The 20,633-nt window shown below is 37.2% G+C and overlaps 2 protein-coding genes and 1 long non-coding RNA gene across 6 annotated transcripts in view; 1 reads left to right on the top strand and 2 right to left on the bottom strand.

Moving 5' to 3' along the window:
* Positions 1-6,285: 6,285 nt before the first annotated feature.
* On the bottom strand, positions 6,286-15,884 carry dmap1 (DNA methyltransferase 1 associated protein 1). Its single transcript, XM_083555012.1, has 11 exons — positions 15,736-15,884; positions 14,229-14,333; positions 13,400-13,491; positions 12,731-12,926; positions 12,392-12,550; positions 11,675-11,842; positions 11,262-11,447; positions 10,588-10,659; positions 9,027-9,099; positions 8,148-8,434; positions 6,286-7,487 (listed from the first exon to the last, which is right to left on the bottom strand). The coding sequence occupies exons 2-11, from the start codon at positions 14,325-14,327 to the stop codon at positions 7,428-7,430; spliced, it is 1,392 nt and encodes a 463-aa protein (XP_083411138.1). The 5' UTR covers positions 14,328-14,333; positions 15,736-15,884; the 3' UTR covers positions 6,286-7,427.
* LOC310733696 lies at positions 15,810-20,129 on the top strand. Its single transcript, XR_014535862.1, has 3 exons — positions 15,810-15,931; positions 18,296-18,524; positions 20,001-20,129. It is a non-coding gene; the product is annotated as an uncharacterized lncRNA (long non-coding RNA).
* Positions 17,661-20,633, bottom strand: part of obscna (obscurin, cytoskeletal calmodulin and titin-interacting RhoGEF a) — a 55,351-nt gene continuing 52,378 nt past the window's right edge. For 3 of the 4 annotated variants that reach the window (XM_083554839.1, XM_083554840.1, XM_083554842.1), the window contains 4 exons: positions 19,961-20,184; positions 19,496-19,592; positions 18,356-18,505; positions 17,661-17,900 (listed from right to left, as the gene is read on the bottom strand). In XM_083554839.1, the coding sequence (XP_083410965.1) occupies positions 17,720-17,900; positions 18,356-18,505; positions 19,496-19,592; positions 19,961-20,184 (652 nt within the window). In that variant the 3' untranslated portion in view covers positions 17,661-17,719. The remainder of the gene's footprint in view (positions 17,901-18,355; positions 18,506-19,495; positions 19,593-19,960; positions 20,185-20,633) is intronic. The other variant, XM_083554841.1, reaches the window with a different exon arrangement.

Raw genomic sequence — 20,633 nt, 5'->3', positions numbered from 1 at the left:
AACTCATATCTGAGAGAAAAAAAGGAGCTTCTCCTTCCTCCACGTCCATGTCTGCTAAATGAAGGTGTCCTGAGGAGTGAAGTGGAAGACACCCCACCCAGGAGACTTGATGAATCCCAGCTTAATCAACCTGCACTGTTCCTCTGTCTGTCTCGCTGTTCCTCCATCCCACTGTATCACTGTCTGCAGGGCCTGAGGACAAAACTTTCTCCAACGTGTCTCCTACATTTCGATCTGTCTGTCTTTCTGATCTTCAGGGAATGCGGAAGAAATCAATTTTCACAGTTTTAACACACTATTCATCTCTTGTCTCATTACACCAAATATCAACTGTGACATCTATCACAAGTTCCATCTTCTCTCCATGTTTGTAAACTGCTGTTTCTGAAGCATCACATTGCAATGTAACAGTGATGGAGGACATGAGTTTACAGACACACTATTGGTCAGTGTGACTGTGATTGACAGGAGACAGCGAGAAAGCCCCTCCCATCCATACAGCATGGACATGTTTGCTTGGATTCCACGCAACGATAAGATTAGCATGTATCTGTTTAGCCCTCAAGAGCGGTGAACACAATTTTCCCGCCTTCTGTTCTTTTCATTGGTCTTTCTTTCTTGTTTAATTCTTCTTCTTCATCTTTAATCAGTTCACATGCAAACGCTCTTCAATGCCAATTTGATTTAAAACAATAAGCAAAAATGTCCTTTCTTCAATTTTTTTTTCTTATTTGTATTTCTCAATTTAATAATTTCGATCTTTTAATTTAATTTTTAATTTTTCAAGTATCTATTTTTATGCATTTTTTTTCCTTTTTTTTATTTCATCATTCTTTTTCCTAACTCTTTCCTTATCCCTATTTCTTCTTTAAAAAAATCTTTTCATGCACTTGATCTTTATATTGTTTATTTCTCTCATTTAAGTTAAACCGGGACTTTTCGTTTTACAGGTATAAAAATGGCGGTAAAACACGCAGTAGTAAGTGGCTAGTGTGTCCTATTAATGATAGGTGGCGCACATGTACCGGTCCGGTCCAGAGGCCGTTAATCAAGATGGCAGACAACAGGTTTAGTATGTGCATTGAACAGCGTGTAGTGATGAAGTTTCTTGTAAATGAAGACGTAAAACCCTTTTATGTCTACAAAAGATTTGAATGATGTAAACGTTTCAAAGACGTGGGATGTTCTCAGTCTGCAGTGCTCAGTATCTATCAAAAGTGGTCCAAGGAAGGAACAGTGGCGAACCGGCGACAGGGTCATGGACGGCCGAGGCTAATTGATGCACGTGACTAGCGAAGGCTGGTCCGTGTGGTCTGATCCAACAGACGTGCTCCAACAGCGCAAACTGCTGTTAATACGCGATGGGTCAGAACTGTTTCTGCAGCAAAAGCGGACCAACACAATATTGGGCAGGTGGTCATGTTTTTTTATGCTTCGTTTTTTTTCTCCCCTCAAACATTATTTTCATCCTACCTTTTTGTTAGTTTTTGAGGTCACAAGGACAAACCAGTCTTCACTGTGTCCCCTGTCTGGTGTGCGAGATGAGAACCTCAGCCTGTCACCCTTTTAGTGTAAAATCTGATGAAATGCTCTCCACTCCCTCTCGTTCCTCACGGCTCAGTTTCGGCGCTCGGGGAACGTCCTGAACTCCGCACCGAACTCCGGCGTACATCAAGGAGACTCTGGGTTTAAATTTAAAGCTCATTTTCCACTCTCGTGACCCCACGGCCCGTCATGAACATCTCCGCAAACCTGAACCTGGATTTATTATTTTACGCCCGGAGGTTTATTGAATTATCATCATCGTGCTCATCATCATCTTCCTCACTGTACTGTGATGGAAACCTGAAGGCGTTTTTTATTTTATTTTTTTTTTTGCGCAGTAAAGAGACGGAGCCCATATTTAACTCTTGCTCCGTGGCGAAATCTCACACGCTCACTCCATCATCGCGGTTCGGCGGTGAGGACGTGGGACAGTGACGCATCGCTGCAATTAGCCCAGGGAAAGACTTCAATTATGATAAACACCCTTCACCCCTCTTAGGCCGTGATTAACAGGCCCCCCTCTGCTCGAGCGCATCTGATAGAGATCTCTCTCTCCGTCTCGTGCCGTCGCATCTCCCCCTGGATAATAAAGTGTCCTGCCTCGTCTTTCCTTCCCGTCTTTCCGTTCCCTTACGCACGACCATGCAATGCTCCTTCAGACATCTTTATCATTTACACGTGAGCAGCCACATGCTCACGCCGTCCCACACAACACATTTTACATCCGAGGATGTGGACGATGTTCAATCGGCAGCTGCTACACACAAGACCTAAATCCCTCTCTCTCTCTCTCTCTCTCTCTCTCTCTCTCTCTCTCTCTCTATCACTCTTAATCCTTTTCTTTTTAATATTTTACTGTACTAAACTGTCCAAAATCACAGAGTTAAAACTTTATTTAAAATCAGTTTGAACAAAAATGAAACAAAATATATTTTGAATTCTTTATTTAAATTTTTTCAGTTATATTAATTCATCTCTCTCCATTTTTTTGTTTCTTTCTTTCCATATCTTGCAATGCTGTCCAATATTTGTTCCTTAATTTCTTAATTTTTATTTAATTTTTAATAAACTTTGTTGCTAATTATGCGTGCTTTTCTTTTGCACTTGTTCCTTTTCTGTTTCCATTTTTATTAGAACAGTTTTTCTTTTTTCTTTCTCTCTATTCACCTCATTCTTATATTCGATTATTTCTTTATTAGGCTTCTTTTTAATGATTCTGTTGTTTTTTATCGAATTATTTCTCTCGTTTATTCATTGTTTTGCTTCAAAGCAACCGTAGAAAACATCACAATGCTTGAAATGTTCTCAGAAAAGATGTGCTGATGTTGATATCATGATGTTCAGCAAATATCCACCGACAAATAGGAATTTTTTTTCACAGGTTTCAACTGATTTTTTCTTTTGAAAAACAGGAGGATGTGTGAGGGTGAGCAAATGTGAGATTTGGACTCGAGGTTTAATTCAGGTGGCTGTAATCGAAATGCGATACTTTTGGGCCAAATCAATACATTCAGTAAAATACAGTCACTTTTACAGTAACAGATGAGGCACGGGGATCGAATGTATTGAGAGAGAGAGAGAAGAGAGAGAGAGAGAGAGAGAGAGAGAGAGAGAGAGAGAGAGAGAGAGAGAGAGAGAGAGACAGACAGACAGACAGACAGACAGACAGACAGACAGACAGACAGACAGACAGAAGAGACAAAAAAGAGACAGAATCCAAGCATCATTTTTAGTTGTATGTTTTTTTTCTCTGACTCCATGAATTGGAAACAGCTGTAATTTATAATTCATTCCAATCAAGCTGATTTTACACTGAACTGAATTTGATGAAAGAGTGATACAGAGAGAGAGAGAGAGAGAGAGAGAGAGAGAGAGAGAGAGAGAGAGAGAGAGAGAGAGAGAGAGAAAGAGCAAGAAAGAAGAAGGGTCTTTCCACTGTTTTGTCAAGAGAGAAATGACACACAATTTACTGTGAAGACAAGCGCCCCCATACATCACACTGCTGGATTTACGAGCCAATTCTTAACATGAAATATAAACACAACAAGGATCTCTTGTTTAGTCTTTTCAGCCCTGACGTTCGGAGCAAAGCCATGTATACTTACACGACAGCAAATGTATTTACAAAAAGACGTTAAATGATTACATTTATAATTAACGCAAATAAAGTTTGCGGCAGTGTGTGACCACATTACATCAGAAATTGGATTAAACTTCACCTCACACTTTGAGCACAGTGTCACTGCGGCTACTCAGTCCATACCGGATTTAGTGTTGCACACTTCCCGTCATCGCCAACGTTTTTACCACAGTCTAGTGATATGGATTCTTTTGCATTTGAATGTACAATGTTTTGTGTTTTATGTATTTGTCTTTTAAAAAAAACGGACAATTCCATACCGAGGGAGTGAATAAATGAAGGACGGAAGGAATGAAGACATTTGTGTTGCTCCCATTAGGGTTCGCCACAGCGGATCATCCTTCTCCATTCCCCCCTGTCCACAACATCTGCCTCTTTCAAACCAAAGTAATTAAATTAAATAGAAAATTAAATATCAAATGGAAAACACACACACACACACACACACACACACACACACACACACACACACACACACACACACACACACATATATATATATATATATATATATATATATATATATATATATATATATATATATATATATATATACACACACAGCTGTAGTACACAAATGGGATCTAACTCATGTAAACTACAGTAATCCCCCACTTTACCGCGGTTCGAATCTGGCGCCCCTGGTTTATTGCGAAATTGCATTTATAACTCATTAGTTTGGTTGATTTTTATGTTGAAATAATGAAATGTATTAATAAATATATAATTATTAATTATAAAATGAAGTAAAATGTTAGTACAGTACAGCACAGAAAGTAAAGAATGCGGTGACGTGTATTTAATTTAACACACACTTCAATAAATAAACAAGCAGAGAAACGAGGCATAGGCTACGCTACTACAGAACTGTATACTGTACAGCACATATACTCACTAGAATTGTGATACAGTGTACTGTATTTCTACCAAGTTACACAAAATTCATTGTTGCAAATGTTTTGTGTGTGTGTTTAAAGTGTGTGGAAGGATGATTTACGGCTTAAACAATGAAAAAAAAAGCATTTTTGGGGTGGCCTCCGTTTATCGCGGTTTTTTCGTTTATCACGGTTTTGGAACGTAGCCACCGCAATAAACGGGGGATTACTGTATTTAATTTCTTCATATATTTAATTTAATTTAAACCGATTTTTTCCCCAATACTCAATGTAATCAATATATTACAAAAATATCTATTGCATGAATTTATTCTATTTTATTTGTATATATTTTAAATATATTTTTTTATGTATTTATTTTTAAATTGCAGGCAGTTCAAGGCAGACAGGAAGTGGAGTGTATTTTATTCCTCTACTGAATATGTATATACTCAAACTGACATCATTGTGCTGCATTTATAAACCTCATGAATTATATTAAAAATGTATAAACCCCGAGCGATCAAATCCAGTCAGCTCTAACCGTAAACGCACCCATACTTTCATCGTCAGGAGAAAATCTGAACTCTGAACGCCTCGTCGTGTCTGTGGCGCTGCGATAGTTGCTTTGTCGTCAGGGTAATGAAGTTGCAATGAGAAAGTGAGCTGTCGTCCTCGACAATCGAGACACGAGTGACCAGGAAAAGACGGAGCACTGCTTTCAACTCAGCTGGAACGAAATTTCTTTTTTTGCCTAGCTGTTAGCAAGTTAGGCGTCTCCAATCAACTTCTAGATCAATTTTTGTTTTGTTTTTTAAATACATGCCTGTGAAGAGATTGGCATAGTCTCTATAATTAATTCAATCCCATAATATATTGAATTTATCACAAGGATGTGGATTCTTGTTTAAACAGAAATCATAATTTTGAAACAAGATCATGATTTTTGACCATCTGAGCAAATAAGATGCAAATGTCCATGTTTAGGAAAAACTGTTGTTGTCCACACCCTGCCACTGATCAGTTTCCTAGAACACCATATTCCCAAAGTGTTTAAATATTTACTAATGTTTTTTATTTATCAAACACACAAATAGCTTTTTTTTTAGTATATATACACTATATGGCCAAAGTATTGTGACACCTGAAATGTCTAGCCATCTGTGGTTCTTTACCAAACTTGTACCACATAGTTGGAGGCACACAGTTGTAAAGGGTGTCTTTAGATGCAATAGTGTTATATTTTCCTTTCACTTAAATAAGGAGACCAAAATTAAAGATATGCTTTACATGGGTTGGAGTGACAGATCTCCTGCTATAGAGCATTGAGCTCAACCCTACTGAACACTTTTGGGATGAATGTTTACTCTGACTGCACCCCAGGTCTCCTCACCTCACCTACCTGACTAACACACTTGTAGCTGCACTCCAACATCTAGTGGAACATCTACCAGGAAGACTGGAGGTTATTATAACGACAAAGGGAAACTAAATGATAGACTAAATGAAAGTTCCTGTTTTTTTTTTTTTTTATCATGCATTAGCAGCTAAAAATGATCGTTCTATCACCAAACTGTTTTTATTAGCGCTTTGTCATGAATATCACACAAAAAAAAGAAATAAAATTTCTTTTCCGCTCTGCATGTGCGAGGTCTTGCGTTACCACATTTATGCAACCTGTAGTTTTACTTGTGTGCAGACGCTCAAGAATTTACAGAACACAAATGAAGATCGCATCAACTTTAATTCAGTTTTGTGTTTTAAAGTAAAACCACACAGCAGCTCAGTGCAGAACTGGGGCAAAAACAGCGAAAAGAAACATGATGAAACAAATTTCAGAGAAATCAACAATGTATCCTGCGAGCTGTTGCGTCTTCGGAATTGTTAAATCGCACAATTTTGTATGTTGTTTACTTTTGCAAACACTCGTCACGCAACACTATTTTCCGGCTGCTGTGGTTATTAAATGACCCTGGGTTACTGAAATGTCTTCAAATATCATGATATTTACACACTAGTATGCTGGAGCTTTTTAACGTTATACTGTAGTTACACAATTATTACATGTAATAACAGTCAGCATTCAAGTTTGCCTTTTTTGAGACACTTTTTCTTTCGTTCCCCTGCAATCGTTATGAACGAGTAAACGTATTGTATGATTCACGTGTAGGAAATCAACTCTACCCCCTCTATGCTTTTTTTTTTTTCATCACCCTTTATAAAAACAGGCCGCTGACACACACACACACACACACACACACACACACACCGAATGAAAGTAAAAGACGTGTGAATGCGCGTTTGGGACATCAATAGAATGTAGAAAGCACTACAAGAAAAAAATGATCAAAAACATTTAAATATATAAAGAAAATATACTGCACGTTTATTACAGCTGCTCAGGAGCTCAGTTTTTCGACAAGGTTGCCACAGGCAGACCTTTTTCGCAGTCATTTTCTCCATCCTGTACGGAGGAATCAAAACTGAGTGAAAATGAGACAAGTGTTTTGAAAAGACCAGGAAGTCGCAGGACGTCAACACGCACCATACAGTGTAACACCCAAACTAATATGGGTTTTATTTATATATAGAAGAGAAAAAAAAAACCTCCTCTTTCTTCCTTCAGTTCTTGAACGGTAAGTTTTCTAAAGTGATTCACATTTGCTGTTTTTGAGCAGAAGATGATGGACATAAGGACGACAAGGAGCAGCAAGGCTTCGCAAAGAGAACAGTTCAGATCTTAAAAAATGCAAATAAAAAAGCTGCAGTTTGGACAGATGCCCTGACGAACATCCGGACATCCGGTCTGAACATCGCCATGAGGACGTCCTCGAGGTCTTTGTGTCTCTGTGAGAAAGTGAGCCACGTCATGGTTTCTTTATCTTCTTCACGGAGGAGGAGCTGGAGGCCGACTCTCTGCGTTTGCGCTGTACAGAAAAGCATAGAGGGTATTATGAAGGTATAGATTATGATGGTGATGGTGTGTGTGGGTGCATGCTTGTGTGTGTGCGCACGTCAGTGTCACTGCTAAGTTGTGTGTGTGTGTGTGGGGGACGACAACACGAAGTGTGCACAAAGTAGATACAATTTAAAACATGTAATAACTACCTAATAACTCGTCTAAGAGCATAAGTGCATAATCATAACTAATAACGTAACTGTACTTTGTAATGTATAATGTGTAATAAAGTGTGTACACTAGTAACAAAAAGTGTGTGTGTGTAACAACTTAAATCATTTAAGTATTATCTACAGTTTAATAATGTCAATTAGTAGATAATATATTAATAGTGTGATATCGTGTACTAATTAGAAAAACTGTGTAATAGACTGCAAAAGGACAATAATGTTAAATAAATGAAACACAAAGTAATAATATGATGTAATAGTATTAAATAGTATTAATATAATATTGATTGGATTGAAGAAAAATAAGTGTAATAACTGAAAGTATATAATAAGTGTTTAATAACATGATAACATGTGGAACAGTGTGTAATGATAATAAATCGCATGTGATAGTAGTTTTGTGTCCTGCAACAGCTGGAAATCTCCTTTTTATGTGTGTTTGTGTGTGGGGGGGTTACCGAGTTGGGTGTGAGTGGCGCTCCAACCACATCAATGATCTGTTCTTTGGGTTCGGTTTTGATTTCGTCCACTCCGGCCCAGTTCTGCAAGTCAGGCCCGGTGGGGACGTCGCTGTGGGGTGTGGCCACGCCCCCGGCTTTGAGTAGAGCGTCGTATCGGTGTCTCAGCATCTGCTGCTCGTACTCGCAGTTACTGTGCGCCTGCTTCAGCTCGTACACCAGGACCAGGTCGCTGCGCAGCTCGTTAAACATCGCCACGATCTCTTCTGTGGGCATGGGGTTCAGGTCTGCAACACACACACACACACACACACACACACACACACACACACACACACACACACACACACACACACACACACACACACACACACACACACACACACACACACACACACACACACACCAATTAAACTCTCTAACCAAACCAACATCTAATTGGATTTACTTGAAAAAAAATAATTTATCTACATATAAATGATATTGTAATGAAGTTTAACATCCACAGACTGTTGCAGCAATTTTAAGTTGTTTTACGGATTTATGCTAAATGTTCACTGTGATTTTAATAACTGAGTGTAATAAATTATGTAAACGTCATTTTCAACCCCTGTACAGTGCACATTTTAAAGCAAACTTTGAAGGGGAAAAAATGTTCTAAATCTAAGGATTAAATAAAGAATCTATCTATCTATCTATCTATCTATCTATCTATCTATCTATCTGTCTGTCTGTCTGTCTGTCTGTCTGTCTGTCTGTCTGTCTGTCTGTCTGTCTGTCTGTCTGTCTGTCTGTCTGTCTGTCTGTCTGTCTGTAATGTGTGTGTGTGTGTGTGTGTGTGTGTGTGTACGTAAAATATGCGAGCATGTGAATACTTACCCACTCCTTGCTCTGTTAGGATTTGCTCAATGGCTTTGATCTTCTTCTGTCCTACAGAACTCGGTAACTTCATCTAGGGACAAACACACAAAGAACTATTTGTGATCTATTTTTCAACTTTAAAAGTAAATTAAGAATTTACAAAAAACACAGAGGATTACAGTACAGTACTGCGAGGCAGTAACCCAAATTGTAACTTGTCAGATTTGGTATTCAGAAGGAAAAAAGCTTAATGTTGTTTCTCTGACAAAAACGGGACAATCACAGCATTTCTGCACTTCCTGTCTCACTGACTATATCTATATATATAAAACCGAGATAAAAGTGATTGATTTACAGCTCAGGTCCGTGGATGAGATTAAAGTCGCTTCTGTATATAATATATATATATATATGTTCGTGTGAGTACATGTGAACATGACGCGTCACTTAAAAAGACGAATAGAAGTGATAGATCAGATCTGAATTCCATGAGGTCAGGTGGTAGAGCGGTCGTTAGCGCTAAAGGCTACACGACAAGGAGCAGCCAGCTAAAAATGAGGTCATCGTTCACTCGTAATGCCCGCTTCACATCACACACACACGGGCGAAGGAGCGCTGATCTAAAAGCAGTCCACACAGAGCGAGGCGCCTCCATCAGTCTGGATGAGGAATAGGCTGAGCCTGGGAGCAGAGCAGTGCCGATTAATCAGATTAGAGCCAGAGTGAAGGAGGTGCGAGAAAGCTGCGAGAGCGCTCTCTCTGTTTCATTCATCCACCTCAGAGAGAAATCGCTTCGAGCTGTGTACAGAGTTTAACACAGACTTCGGGATAGAGCTGAGCCGCGTAAACTACATAACGTCACATATAATATATAATACGCTCTGATAGAGATGTCACGGAGAGCAAAAAAAGATTCATTTGTATTAATATACTTTAATTACAAACTGTAAAGAAGTAGCCGATATGAAGACTTATTTCCATATTTTTAAAAGCAGTTAATAAAGAATATTCAAATATTCAAAATAACTAAACTGCCTATACAGAAAAATTAACAAATCAAACCCTTTCCTTTTCCAAATCTTCTCTGTATTCTTCAAACATCTTTAAGCATTGTACTATGATATTTGCATTACATCGCCAACACCTATGTTGATTCTCTCTAAATAAACACCTGAATTTACAATAAAGGTTTTTGTCTTTTTTTGCAGATGTGTTTGTGTGTGTTTTGTGTGCATCTTCTTTGCTTTTCTGACAAACACCCTCTTTACCCAATCACTTATTTTTTGCCAGATAGTGCTCTCTGCTGTATTCTTGCATTTTGTTTTACTATTAATATCTAAATAGTGGATTTCATGTTTGGGAAATTTTCACAAAACCTTGTCATTGGTTCACTTTGACCACCTTTGCCTTCATGATGCTGTGTGTTTAAGTAGAAACAACTCTAAATATATTGAGATCATGGGGGTGAATATTTATGCACATCATAAATAATAAATAAATAAATAAATAAATAAATAAATAAAGTGCAGTCAGACATGTGAGATATATATATATATATAATAAATAAAAGTGCACTTACCCTCTGGCTTCGCAGCGACACTCCGGCCGATTTAAAGTCAGGGAATTTGATTCCTGCTGTTTCAGGTACGGCCTGGAGGAAGTGAGGAAATTTATTTCAATCGTCGTCAGTGCAAACCAATAAATTACTGGGGACCAGTAAACACCCTGATGAGCTCTCTTGTTCTGCTGCTGTCATTATGTCTACCATGAACTGCTTTTCAAAACCACTTTAAGTAATAAAGCATTTACTAATGCAAAATCTAATATATAATATTGCCAATATCAATTTGTTAAAAAATTTAAAACAAAACAAAAACGAATGAGACAGAAGCCTTATCATGTGAGGCCACATTTTGGAATATACTTCTTTTTTTCTTTTAAGTGGGCATGGCCTTAACTAGAAGACCTTTCCTCTCTCAATGAATGGATTTGTATTAAGCTACAGCCCTAACATGTACATATACACATACACTATATACACAAAAGTATTGGGACACCTGACTTTTCCCAGCCACAGGCGGTTCTTTCCCCAGACTGTTTTCGCAAAGCTGGATTTATACAAATGTATAGAATGTCTCTGGATGGAGAAGCATGACATGTTTCCCCATCACGTGAACTAGGAGGCGGTTTCGAACCGTGGTAAAGCGGGGGATTACTGTATATACTAGTTTATATATAATAATGACTCTTTACCGGTTTCTCTGCCTCTCGTTTCTGCGGTGGTTTCTTCTTTGTGGCCTTGCGATCACCCCTGCGCATCTCCGTCGTGCTGTCGGCCGCCGTTATCAGCTTCTGCAGGTCCTGAGCTTTCTTCTCCCTTTCCTTCTTTCGTGTCTCAATCTTTCTAAGCTCCTGGATCAGGTACTCTTCTTCCGCCACCTGCGGCACGGTTACAAAAAAGCAGTTTTGTGACCAAGAATACTGCAGATAAACTTATTAAAAATATATACTTATTGAATCATAACATTTCTGTACAAGTCTGTAGTAACGTATCTGAAGCTCAGCGTTTTCACTGTTTTTGACTTCACTGAATGATTTGCACATGCTGCCCCCTAGAGGACAAACAGCAGAAGGATTTCGGCAGATCCTGATCACTGCTGTCTCACCTGTTCAGGTGTGCGGTTAAACAGTCTCTCCAGCTGGTCCTTCCTGCGTCTCTCGTGTCCGGCATCGAAGATGTAAACTTTAGGCTCGGTGCCGGTCGGAGCGCGGACCCTTGTCAGCTTCCCGCAAATGTTGTAATAACGTTCTTTCAGATCCTCCACAGAACGTTTCTGAGAAAAGAGAAAACCGTAACCCACAAACACACCAACAAATGAAAATGAATAAAAATAATTGTATAATACATGAAACATTATTATTATTTGTACTGACATATTTCATATAATGTTTTATTGCTTAATGCAGAATAATTTCAGAACATAAAAGTTTTATAGAAATGTAAATTAATTAAAATATATTTATTATAATAGCACCAGAATTTTCTTGTTTGTACAAGTTTAACCATAAATTATAAAAAATGTAATAATAAAAAAAAATTTTATAATGTAATTGTAAATAATAATAAAAAAATATCTATAAAATCTGAAAAATTTAAATAACTATAAAAATGTTTATATTTGGGACAAATTAAACAAACAAATGTTGAAAACTTTTTTTAATAGAATGAATAAGACTTAATTAAGATTTCATTTACAATTAATAATTTTAGTAGACAAATCTAGATTTTTGTGCACAAAAAAAAAATTATTTAATATAAATGAATGAATTAAATATCCGAGTCACAAAATTGTGTGTGATGTACGAGAAAGGGGCGTAGCTACTCTGTACTGCTGGTGGTCGTAGCGGTCGTGGATGACGATGAATCGGAGGTCAAAGCGCTTGCAAAGGTCAAAAAGGTGATCCGTCTCGGATTTAGTCCAGCCGTCGTCGTGCAGGTACATCTGGTATTCCTGCTCCGAGTACACCGGTACCTGTACTGTCTGATCCACACACACACACACACACACACACACACACACACACACACACACACACACACACACACACACAGCAACTTTAAAAAACAGGACCTGCAGACCCCATCACACATATACATGAGTTCACAATTGTGCACTCTCTCTCTCTCTCTCTCTCTCTCTCTCTCTCTCTCTCTCTTTCACCTTATTAAAGCGAGCGAAGGGGTAGTCCTTGCCCTCCTCCACCGCTCGTCTCCAGTGGTGGAAGATGGCTCCGTCTTTACGAGCCGGGTTGGTGAAGGGCATCCACTTCCAAGGACGAACCTTTTTACAGCCCAGCTTGGCCTTCACTGTCCGGTAACCCTGCGTGGTGTCGCTAGGTAACAGAGGGGGAGCATCCCTGTACATACACACACACACACACAATACAAATTTAAATAATAACAATGACCATGATGCTGGTAGAGCAGCAGCATTCGCTACAACGTGTATCTGAAATTTCAGCATAATATTACAGAAAGTGAAAAAATTATATATCAAATAATACCTAACATTTCTCATAAAAAAAGCAATGAGGCATATAAAACCACAAAAGATCAATCATTATTTTTACTGATAATGTTTCTTATATTGAATTTTAAAAAGATCCAAAAATCCTAACAATTACACATGCAATTTGTGTTGTTTTTTCTGTATTTATAAATGTATTAAAGAAAAAAAAAAAAAGAAGCCTGCAAAAAGTATGACTTATTATTATATATACATATTAAATATTATTGTTGTTGCTGTTATACATTTTTTTTTCCAAAATTATTTTAGTATTTTGGAGAAAGAAATAAAAGACAGAAAGGTGAGTGCTAAGTGTGTCAGTACTTTTTATCGGAGTAGAGCAGAGCGTAGACTTCTCTGTGCATTCCCTCAGGCCTCTTAAACGTCAGAGTCTCTGTGCTTTTCTTCACCTTTTTCTAAACACAACAAGCGAAAAGTAAAACACGAGTGCAATCTTCAGATCACATGAACATTACACTCATCTGACACACACATATACACACTAAAGGTTGACCGATTCTACTATCTGATAGATAGTTTGAATCCTACTTGGCGATAAAAATTCAATCAACTGCATAAAAATAAATAACAATTTTTTTTAAATAGTACTAAACTTTATTAAAAAAAAATGTTTAAGTATTGAATCATGAAAATGTGCTACATAAAATGCAAATGAATATACTAATTAACAAAAAATAATTATATAATTAATACATTTTAAATAATAAATATAGCGCTCTCCATGCAGCGCGCGGCTCGCGTGTAGAAAGAAACAGCATGTGGCATCAGTGATTCGCCTCTAGAGGCCGCTCTTGTAATGACAGCAGACCTTCTCAGCTGATCCAGTAACAGACTACACGGAAAACATCGGTATGAATCGGTCGACAGCTTAAAACACACACACACAATAATGCTGAGGAGAAAAAAAGAAGGGAAACAAGAATGTGGAAAAAACAAAGGGGAAAAAGAAAAGAAGAAGGGGATAAAATAAATGTGGAAAAATAACTGTAATCAGAAGAAGGCCAGAACCATTTCAAAGAGAAAAAAGAAAAGTGTGTGATGATGATGCAGTGTGTGTACGTGTGTGTGTGTGCGCGTGTGTGTGTGTGTGCGCGTGCATGCGTGCGTAAGCATGCACATATGAAAGTAAAACCTTGTCAGAGTTGATGATGTCCTTCTTGCTGATTGGTCCTGAATCAGCGTCTCCTCCTGCCAACTCCAAAATGTCTCTCACATCAGCACCGGTCCCCATGATCCCCTACACACACACACACACACACAAACAACATTTTAAAAAGTTTTGAAGAGAGAATAAGAAGAGTTTTTTGTGAAAGGTATTAATAAAAGATAATAATGAAAATTATAATAAGGATGATGTATTAGGTTTTCTCCACTGATGAAGCTGTAGTACAGCAGAGAAGGAAAAAAATTTATAGAGTACAAAACAAGATGCAATACAAAAAAAAAAAACATAGAACAAAAGGAAATACAACATCGATAAAAAAAACTAAATATAAAAACAAAGCTTTCTATAAAAAGATTTGCCATTGTTATAATCATATTAACAATAACAGTGGTGGACTGTAAGTAAGTAAATGTAATTCGTTACTGTACTTAAGCAGCTTCTATTTTCATGGAAATGATTTCCATTTGGGGAGACTTAAACTTCAATACATTTCAAACTCAAATATGTGACTTTTTACTCAACTACATTTGGAAAAATCAGTCGTTCCTTTTAATTTATGAGTGGATACAAACTGGTCAAACACGCAGCAAGCCACCAATCAGGCGATTTGAACCTACAGTTCAGCATCACTTCAACAGCAACAGTAGTTGAAAAAGAATTTTGGGGATCATGATCATTTTAATTTAAATCAATCAGTGTTTCACTCATTAATAACATTCTATTATTAGATCGGCGTGCTAAGAGTAACATCAGAGTCTTTTCACATAAACTGAGTCTAGTGACGAAAATGATAATGACATTATAGCCATAATAAATCAAGTACATTTGAAGTCAAATACCTTTGTACATTTATTCAATTAGCAATTTAAAGGGAGCACTTTTACTGGAGTCATATGCATCTCTACTTTTACTTAAGTGCATGGTAATAAAAACAATCATCATCATCATCATCATGCCAGTATAGATTTAAATAATAAATTGTACAAATGTAAACCAAAACAAAATTAACAAACCTATAAAACATAAAAAAATATCAAATTAAAACCAAACAACAAATATAAGCAAATAAAATAGAGTGCTGAATTTCTAACCCATCCATACTTCCATACTACACAGTCCGCCATTTGCAGTAACTATAGCAACCGCCATTGCCTACTGTCTAGTACAGTAGTATGAATGTGTCCATTAACAACACACAGTCTAATTTTATTACAATAAACAGAACCGCGGTTTATAAGTATTTTTTTTAAATGATTCAGCTTAATAAAAATGGAACTTAATAATTATACATTCATTACGTCGTAATAAACAGGACCGTAGCAGCCCATAGGAATCAACGCGACCCACTACTACTTAGAACCTACGTGCTTAGCTCGAAGGCTAATCGGCGGGAAATGCTAGTTTATTTTTGTATTCTTCTTAAGACTGAGGAGTGTATTTATTATTAGAAAATAAGGACGAATCTGCAGCTTACCTGTGTATTGTTACTTTTTAACAGTAAACACAATAATTTCTATTATTATCACGGTCGTTGTTTTTGGTATATACAATGCTAACAGGCTAAATACAGGCTAACTAAACCTGGTTAGTGCTGTGACGCAACATCCTCAAACACATCCTGCGTCCTGAGGACCCCATTGGAAGATTTTGCATTCGCCTGATCGGAAATCGTGAGAAATTAATTTTCATATTTCACACCAGATTTACTATTAAATGATAAAAAAAAAGTGAATTTATAAAAACGTAATTAAATGTGTGTTTTTAAACCAACTGATTCCTGGAATGAGGCACCCACATATCTGGCTTAACCGCTAAGAGTCGAATCTTTCCGCTACCAAATGACTCAAAACTGTATCATGAATTATATATATATATAATTTTTTTATTTTATTTTATTTATTTTTTTATTTTTTTGCATTAACAAAAAGAATATTGCATTTATATTATTTTGTTCCCGTGTTTTGTTTTATTATGAAGATTTATTGACATTTTCTTTATAATGCTGACATACACACCTGATTCAGGTGTACGACTCACAAACAACTCAAATGTTGAAATTCAATTTTCCTGAAAAGTTGAGCAGTTACTAAAACCAAACGCATTAATTGTAAAGTAAAATTACCCACGTAAAAATAAAAACATAAATAAAATCAGCCTATATGTGCACGTCTGCACTCAATACGTTTGAAATGAATCGAACCATTCGAAGAGTCGACTCATCACAGTTGATTATGTTGTAAAGACCTTTATAACACTGACTCAGAAACCACAATCAGTATATTATACACATTTGCCTAAGCATGAGGCTTGCTATAGTTTCTTGTCTTATTCATGTTTTGAGCTCAGTTTTGTGGCAACTCTTTTTCAGAGTTACTTATAATTATTTAATTTATGCAACTGGGCAGTTAAGGTGTTAGGAGCCTTGTTCAAAGACCCAAAAGTTAATTTGTTCATCTTCATAACAGAGAACATTGCTCACACAAATATGTACTTCAAAACCCGCAAAGCATTCAAGAGCCTGTAAGCAGAGATGGAGCATCGTTTCAGGGATGACGTGTGGAAACTGTGCTGTGTGGAATCCGTGTCCACAGAGTCAAACTTTACCAGTTACAATAGAAATATATAATTATTTCACAGGCCAGATATATTGGTTCCACGGTATCAGAACTGGAGGGTATAAGATCGTGTTAGTTGTTGTCGGCACAAGCCTTAGGAGTCATGCCTCCAGTTACACACCAAACAAGCAAATATTTCATGTTTGGACTTGCATTAAAATTGATTTACAAATAATATTTTGGTGTAAACTTTTATAACTAAAATCCTGACAATGATTTCAATTAACTTTATTTCTTTAGTTAGTTACATTCAGAGAGCATCATCATTATCATCCTCTTACACGAAAGACAAACCGAACCGCATGCATGTTCCCAAAATCTGAAAATTCATCCAACATTCTAATGAATAAAATAAATATAAAGTAATTCGACCGTACAGTAAACCAAAGATGAAAACTAAAATTTGTGCATGACATTGTTTTAAAGTTCATGAACAAAGAGAACAGACAAGTTGTCATGCAAAATTATAATTATATAGATTATCTAATTATTAAACAGTATCTAATTAAATAGATTTGATCTCATAATAATGCAATTACAGTCACACAATAACAAATTTAAGACAGATTCACTGCAATCATCCAGGTCTTGTTTATATGACCGTTTATATGACACTTAATCATTTGCACCACTGTAGCCGCCTTTATTGTTTTTTGCAACGCTCATTCGTTAAACGGTACATGCAGAAAGTTTATTAATTATATTCACCTGACTCATTCAAATAAATTTTTACCTTTAAAAGTCTTTACTCTCATCAATGCTGACCAAATTAATAACAATAATAATACCAACATTCTTTTCATAGCAACCAGGAACTCTGGTAAAATATTTTTATTTAAACCTTTAACTAAGCGGCAGTGTGACTCTGGTGCGAGCACGCTCGCGTTTTAGCTCATGCTGTTTCAAAAAGGCCTGCAGTTTGTCAGTGGAGAAACAGAACATCAAGGCTGTGGGCTTGGACTGTTCTCCTTTTCCCCCTCGTAACCAGGGGTTCTGTAGACACTCTGCAGCCGACGGTCTTTCCCTGGAGGAATGAACAAAACAAAACAAACATGATTCAGTTATTTAGATTGGTGACTCACTTTTTAAATATTATTGCAGTTTATTATCACATTGTGTGTCTCAGGGTTTAATTCTGGGTCCGATAAAAATTAAATGCCTGATGTCTGCGGACATCCAATAGCTTTTAAAATTGATTCAGGAATCTTCTAGTTGAATCTTAATAATAATATAAACATGTATATCAAAATACAAAATCACTGTATGAATAATTTTAATAATATAAACATCAATAATAAGGAGATTTAGGTTTTCTCTCATGTATAATAAATTATGCTGAGAGAAAACTCTACCGCATATTTAGCACCTCCAAACTGCAGCAGCTCAAGTGATCCATAACCTGAACTCTCTCTTTCTCAGCTCTGGTGGATTGAACATTTCCTATTGAGTGAGTAGCTGATGATAAAGCTGAGAATATACCTGGCCTTGCAGTTCAAAGTGCTCTTCAAGAAGTTGATGGCTCCCTCAGAGAGACCGGGGTAGCAGAGGCCAAACTGGATCTTACCCTTACGAACATTCCGGTCTCTTTCCCAGTGGAACTCTGAGTGGAACGGACTGTCGCCACTCAACCTGAGCGCAGGAAGACGAGGTGAGGACATAAGAACGTCATTACTGTCAATTTCAGTAAAATTGCTGTTCACAACCTTCATGTAAGTGTGACCTTTACATTTGTTCTTCACCTTAAGATCTACCATAAGGAATAAACACTAGTCAGGGGACATTTTCACATTTCATATTTGAATAAACTCTCTACCACAATTAAGAAAACAAAAGAAATTATATTTTTAAATTCTACACTGTTGTTAAAAGATGGAAGATTATTCATATTGTAAGACTGAATGATTCACTTGAGATAGATAGATAGATAGATAGATAGATAGATAGATAGATAGATAGATAGATAGATAGATAGATAGATAGATAGATAGATAGATAGATAGATAGATAGATAGATAGATAGATAGATAGGCAGGCATAAAAATAAATAAATAAATAAATAAATAAATAAATAAATAAAAAACGACCAGGCATAAGTTTAAGACCACTGATTACGCATAACTTTATGACCACCTGCCTAATATTGTGTTGGTCCCCACTTTGCTGCAAAAACAGTCCTAAAACGTCGAGCATTAAAATCATTAACTTTTTCACCTTTACTCCACACGTGCATCAATGAGCCTCAGTCACCCATTACCCTGTCGCCGGTTCACCACTGTTCCCTCCTTGGACCACTTTGAAAAGATTCTGACCACTGCAGAGCAGGATAAGCCCACAAGAGCTGCAGTTTTGGAGATGCTCTGACCCAGTCGTTTAGCCGTCACAATTTGTCCCTTATCAAACTCACTCAAATCCTTACGCTCGCCCATTTTTTCTGCTTCTAACATGCATGTCAACACAAGGACAAAATGTTCACTTGCTGCCTAATAAATCCCACCCACTTACAGGTGCCATGATGCAGAGATAATCAGTGTTATTCGCTCACCGGTCAAATTGTTATAATGTCATAATGTTATGCCTGATCGGTGTATATAAATAAATAAGAGAAATTCACTCTCGTACATGATAAAGGCTAGAACACCAAGAGCCCAGATATCCGTGGCAGGTCCAACACCGTGACCTTGTAAGATCTCAGGAGCTTTAGGAAGGACAATGTAACCTGCATACAGAACACACACATATACAGAGAAAACATCCTATATAAATCACACACACATAATGTAATGCTGCTAATTTTAGGCTAGATGTTAATCCTGGAACTAACATTTAGTGCTGTTTGGTTCATTATTTATCAGCATTCTGCCCATCATGTTATAGCAATATATGTTGATTTATTATCCAATTCATTTATTTTCTATTAAATGGCATCTATTTAAAATTAATAGCAACAATAGTGACAGAAGCCAAGCCAATGAATGCACAGAGTTTTGTTTAATTCAGATTTAAGGTGAAGGTACCTGTTCAAAACGGCTATAACATACGTGAGAGCAGGTACTAATTTGTTTCAAATACAATGCTTTGTGTCACCTTTGCTCTCTGACATCTTTTTGATGTGCTCAATGTTAAGGGCATGGCCTGGAGTGAAAAACTGAGCAGAGCCCAGGTCCACGATCTTCACCACGTTGCGCTCGGTCACAAGAACGTTATCGGAACGGAGGTCGAGGTGAAGGACGTGGCATCTATGCAGGTAATCCACACCACTCAGGAGCTGTGTTAACAGCTCACATACCTGCAGCTCTGAATACACATCCCTGCAGCACAGAAACACACAACACCTACTGCATCTACACACTAATAAAATGCAATGAAAATACCAAGGCTGTATTGGCTCAAAATCTTTCTCTCTTTCTCTCTCTCTCTCTCACTCTCTCTCTCTCTCTCTCTCTCTCTCTCTCTCTATCTATCTATCTATATCTATATCTATATCTATATATATACAGTGGAACCCGGTTATGTCGATGTCCTAGGGGGTTGCCAAAAAGCATCAAGGTAACCGATGATCGAGATCAACTAAAATCAATATGGCAGCAATATACTAACGTGCCTGAAATTTCTTTACGTACATGATGTGCGTTAATAAATGAGAATTTGTTTGATGAGGGCATGCTATAAAAATACATACATTACATGTTTGTTAACTGTCAGGAATCCACCTGCCACGTTGGTGCTTTCTCGGCCGCTTTCTCTGAACACCTGTAGC

Source organism: Silurus aristotelis, assembly GCF_946808225.1.
Source record: "Silurus aristotelis genome assembly, chromosome: 11".
Classification (NCBI taxonomy): Eukaryota; Metazoa; Chordata; class Actinopteri; order Siluriformes; family Siluridae; genus Silurus; species Silurus aristotelis.
This window is presented reverse-complemented; position numbering and strand designations above follow the sequence as displayed.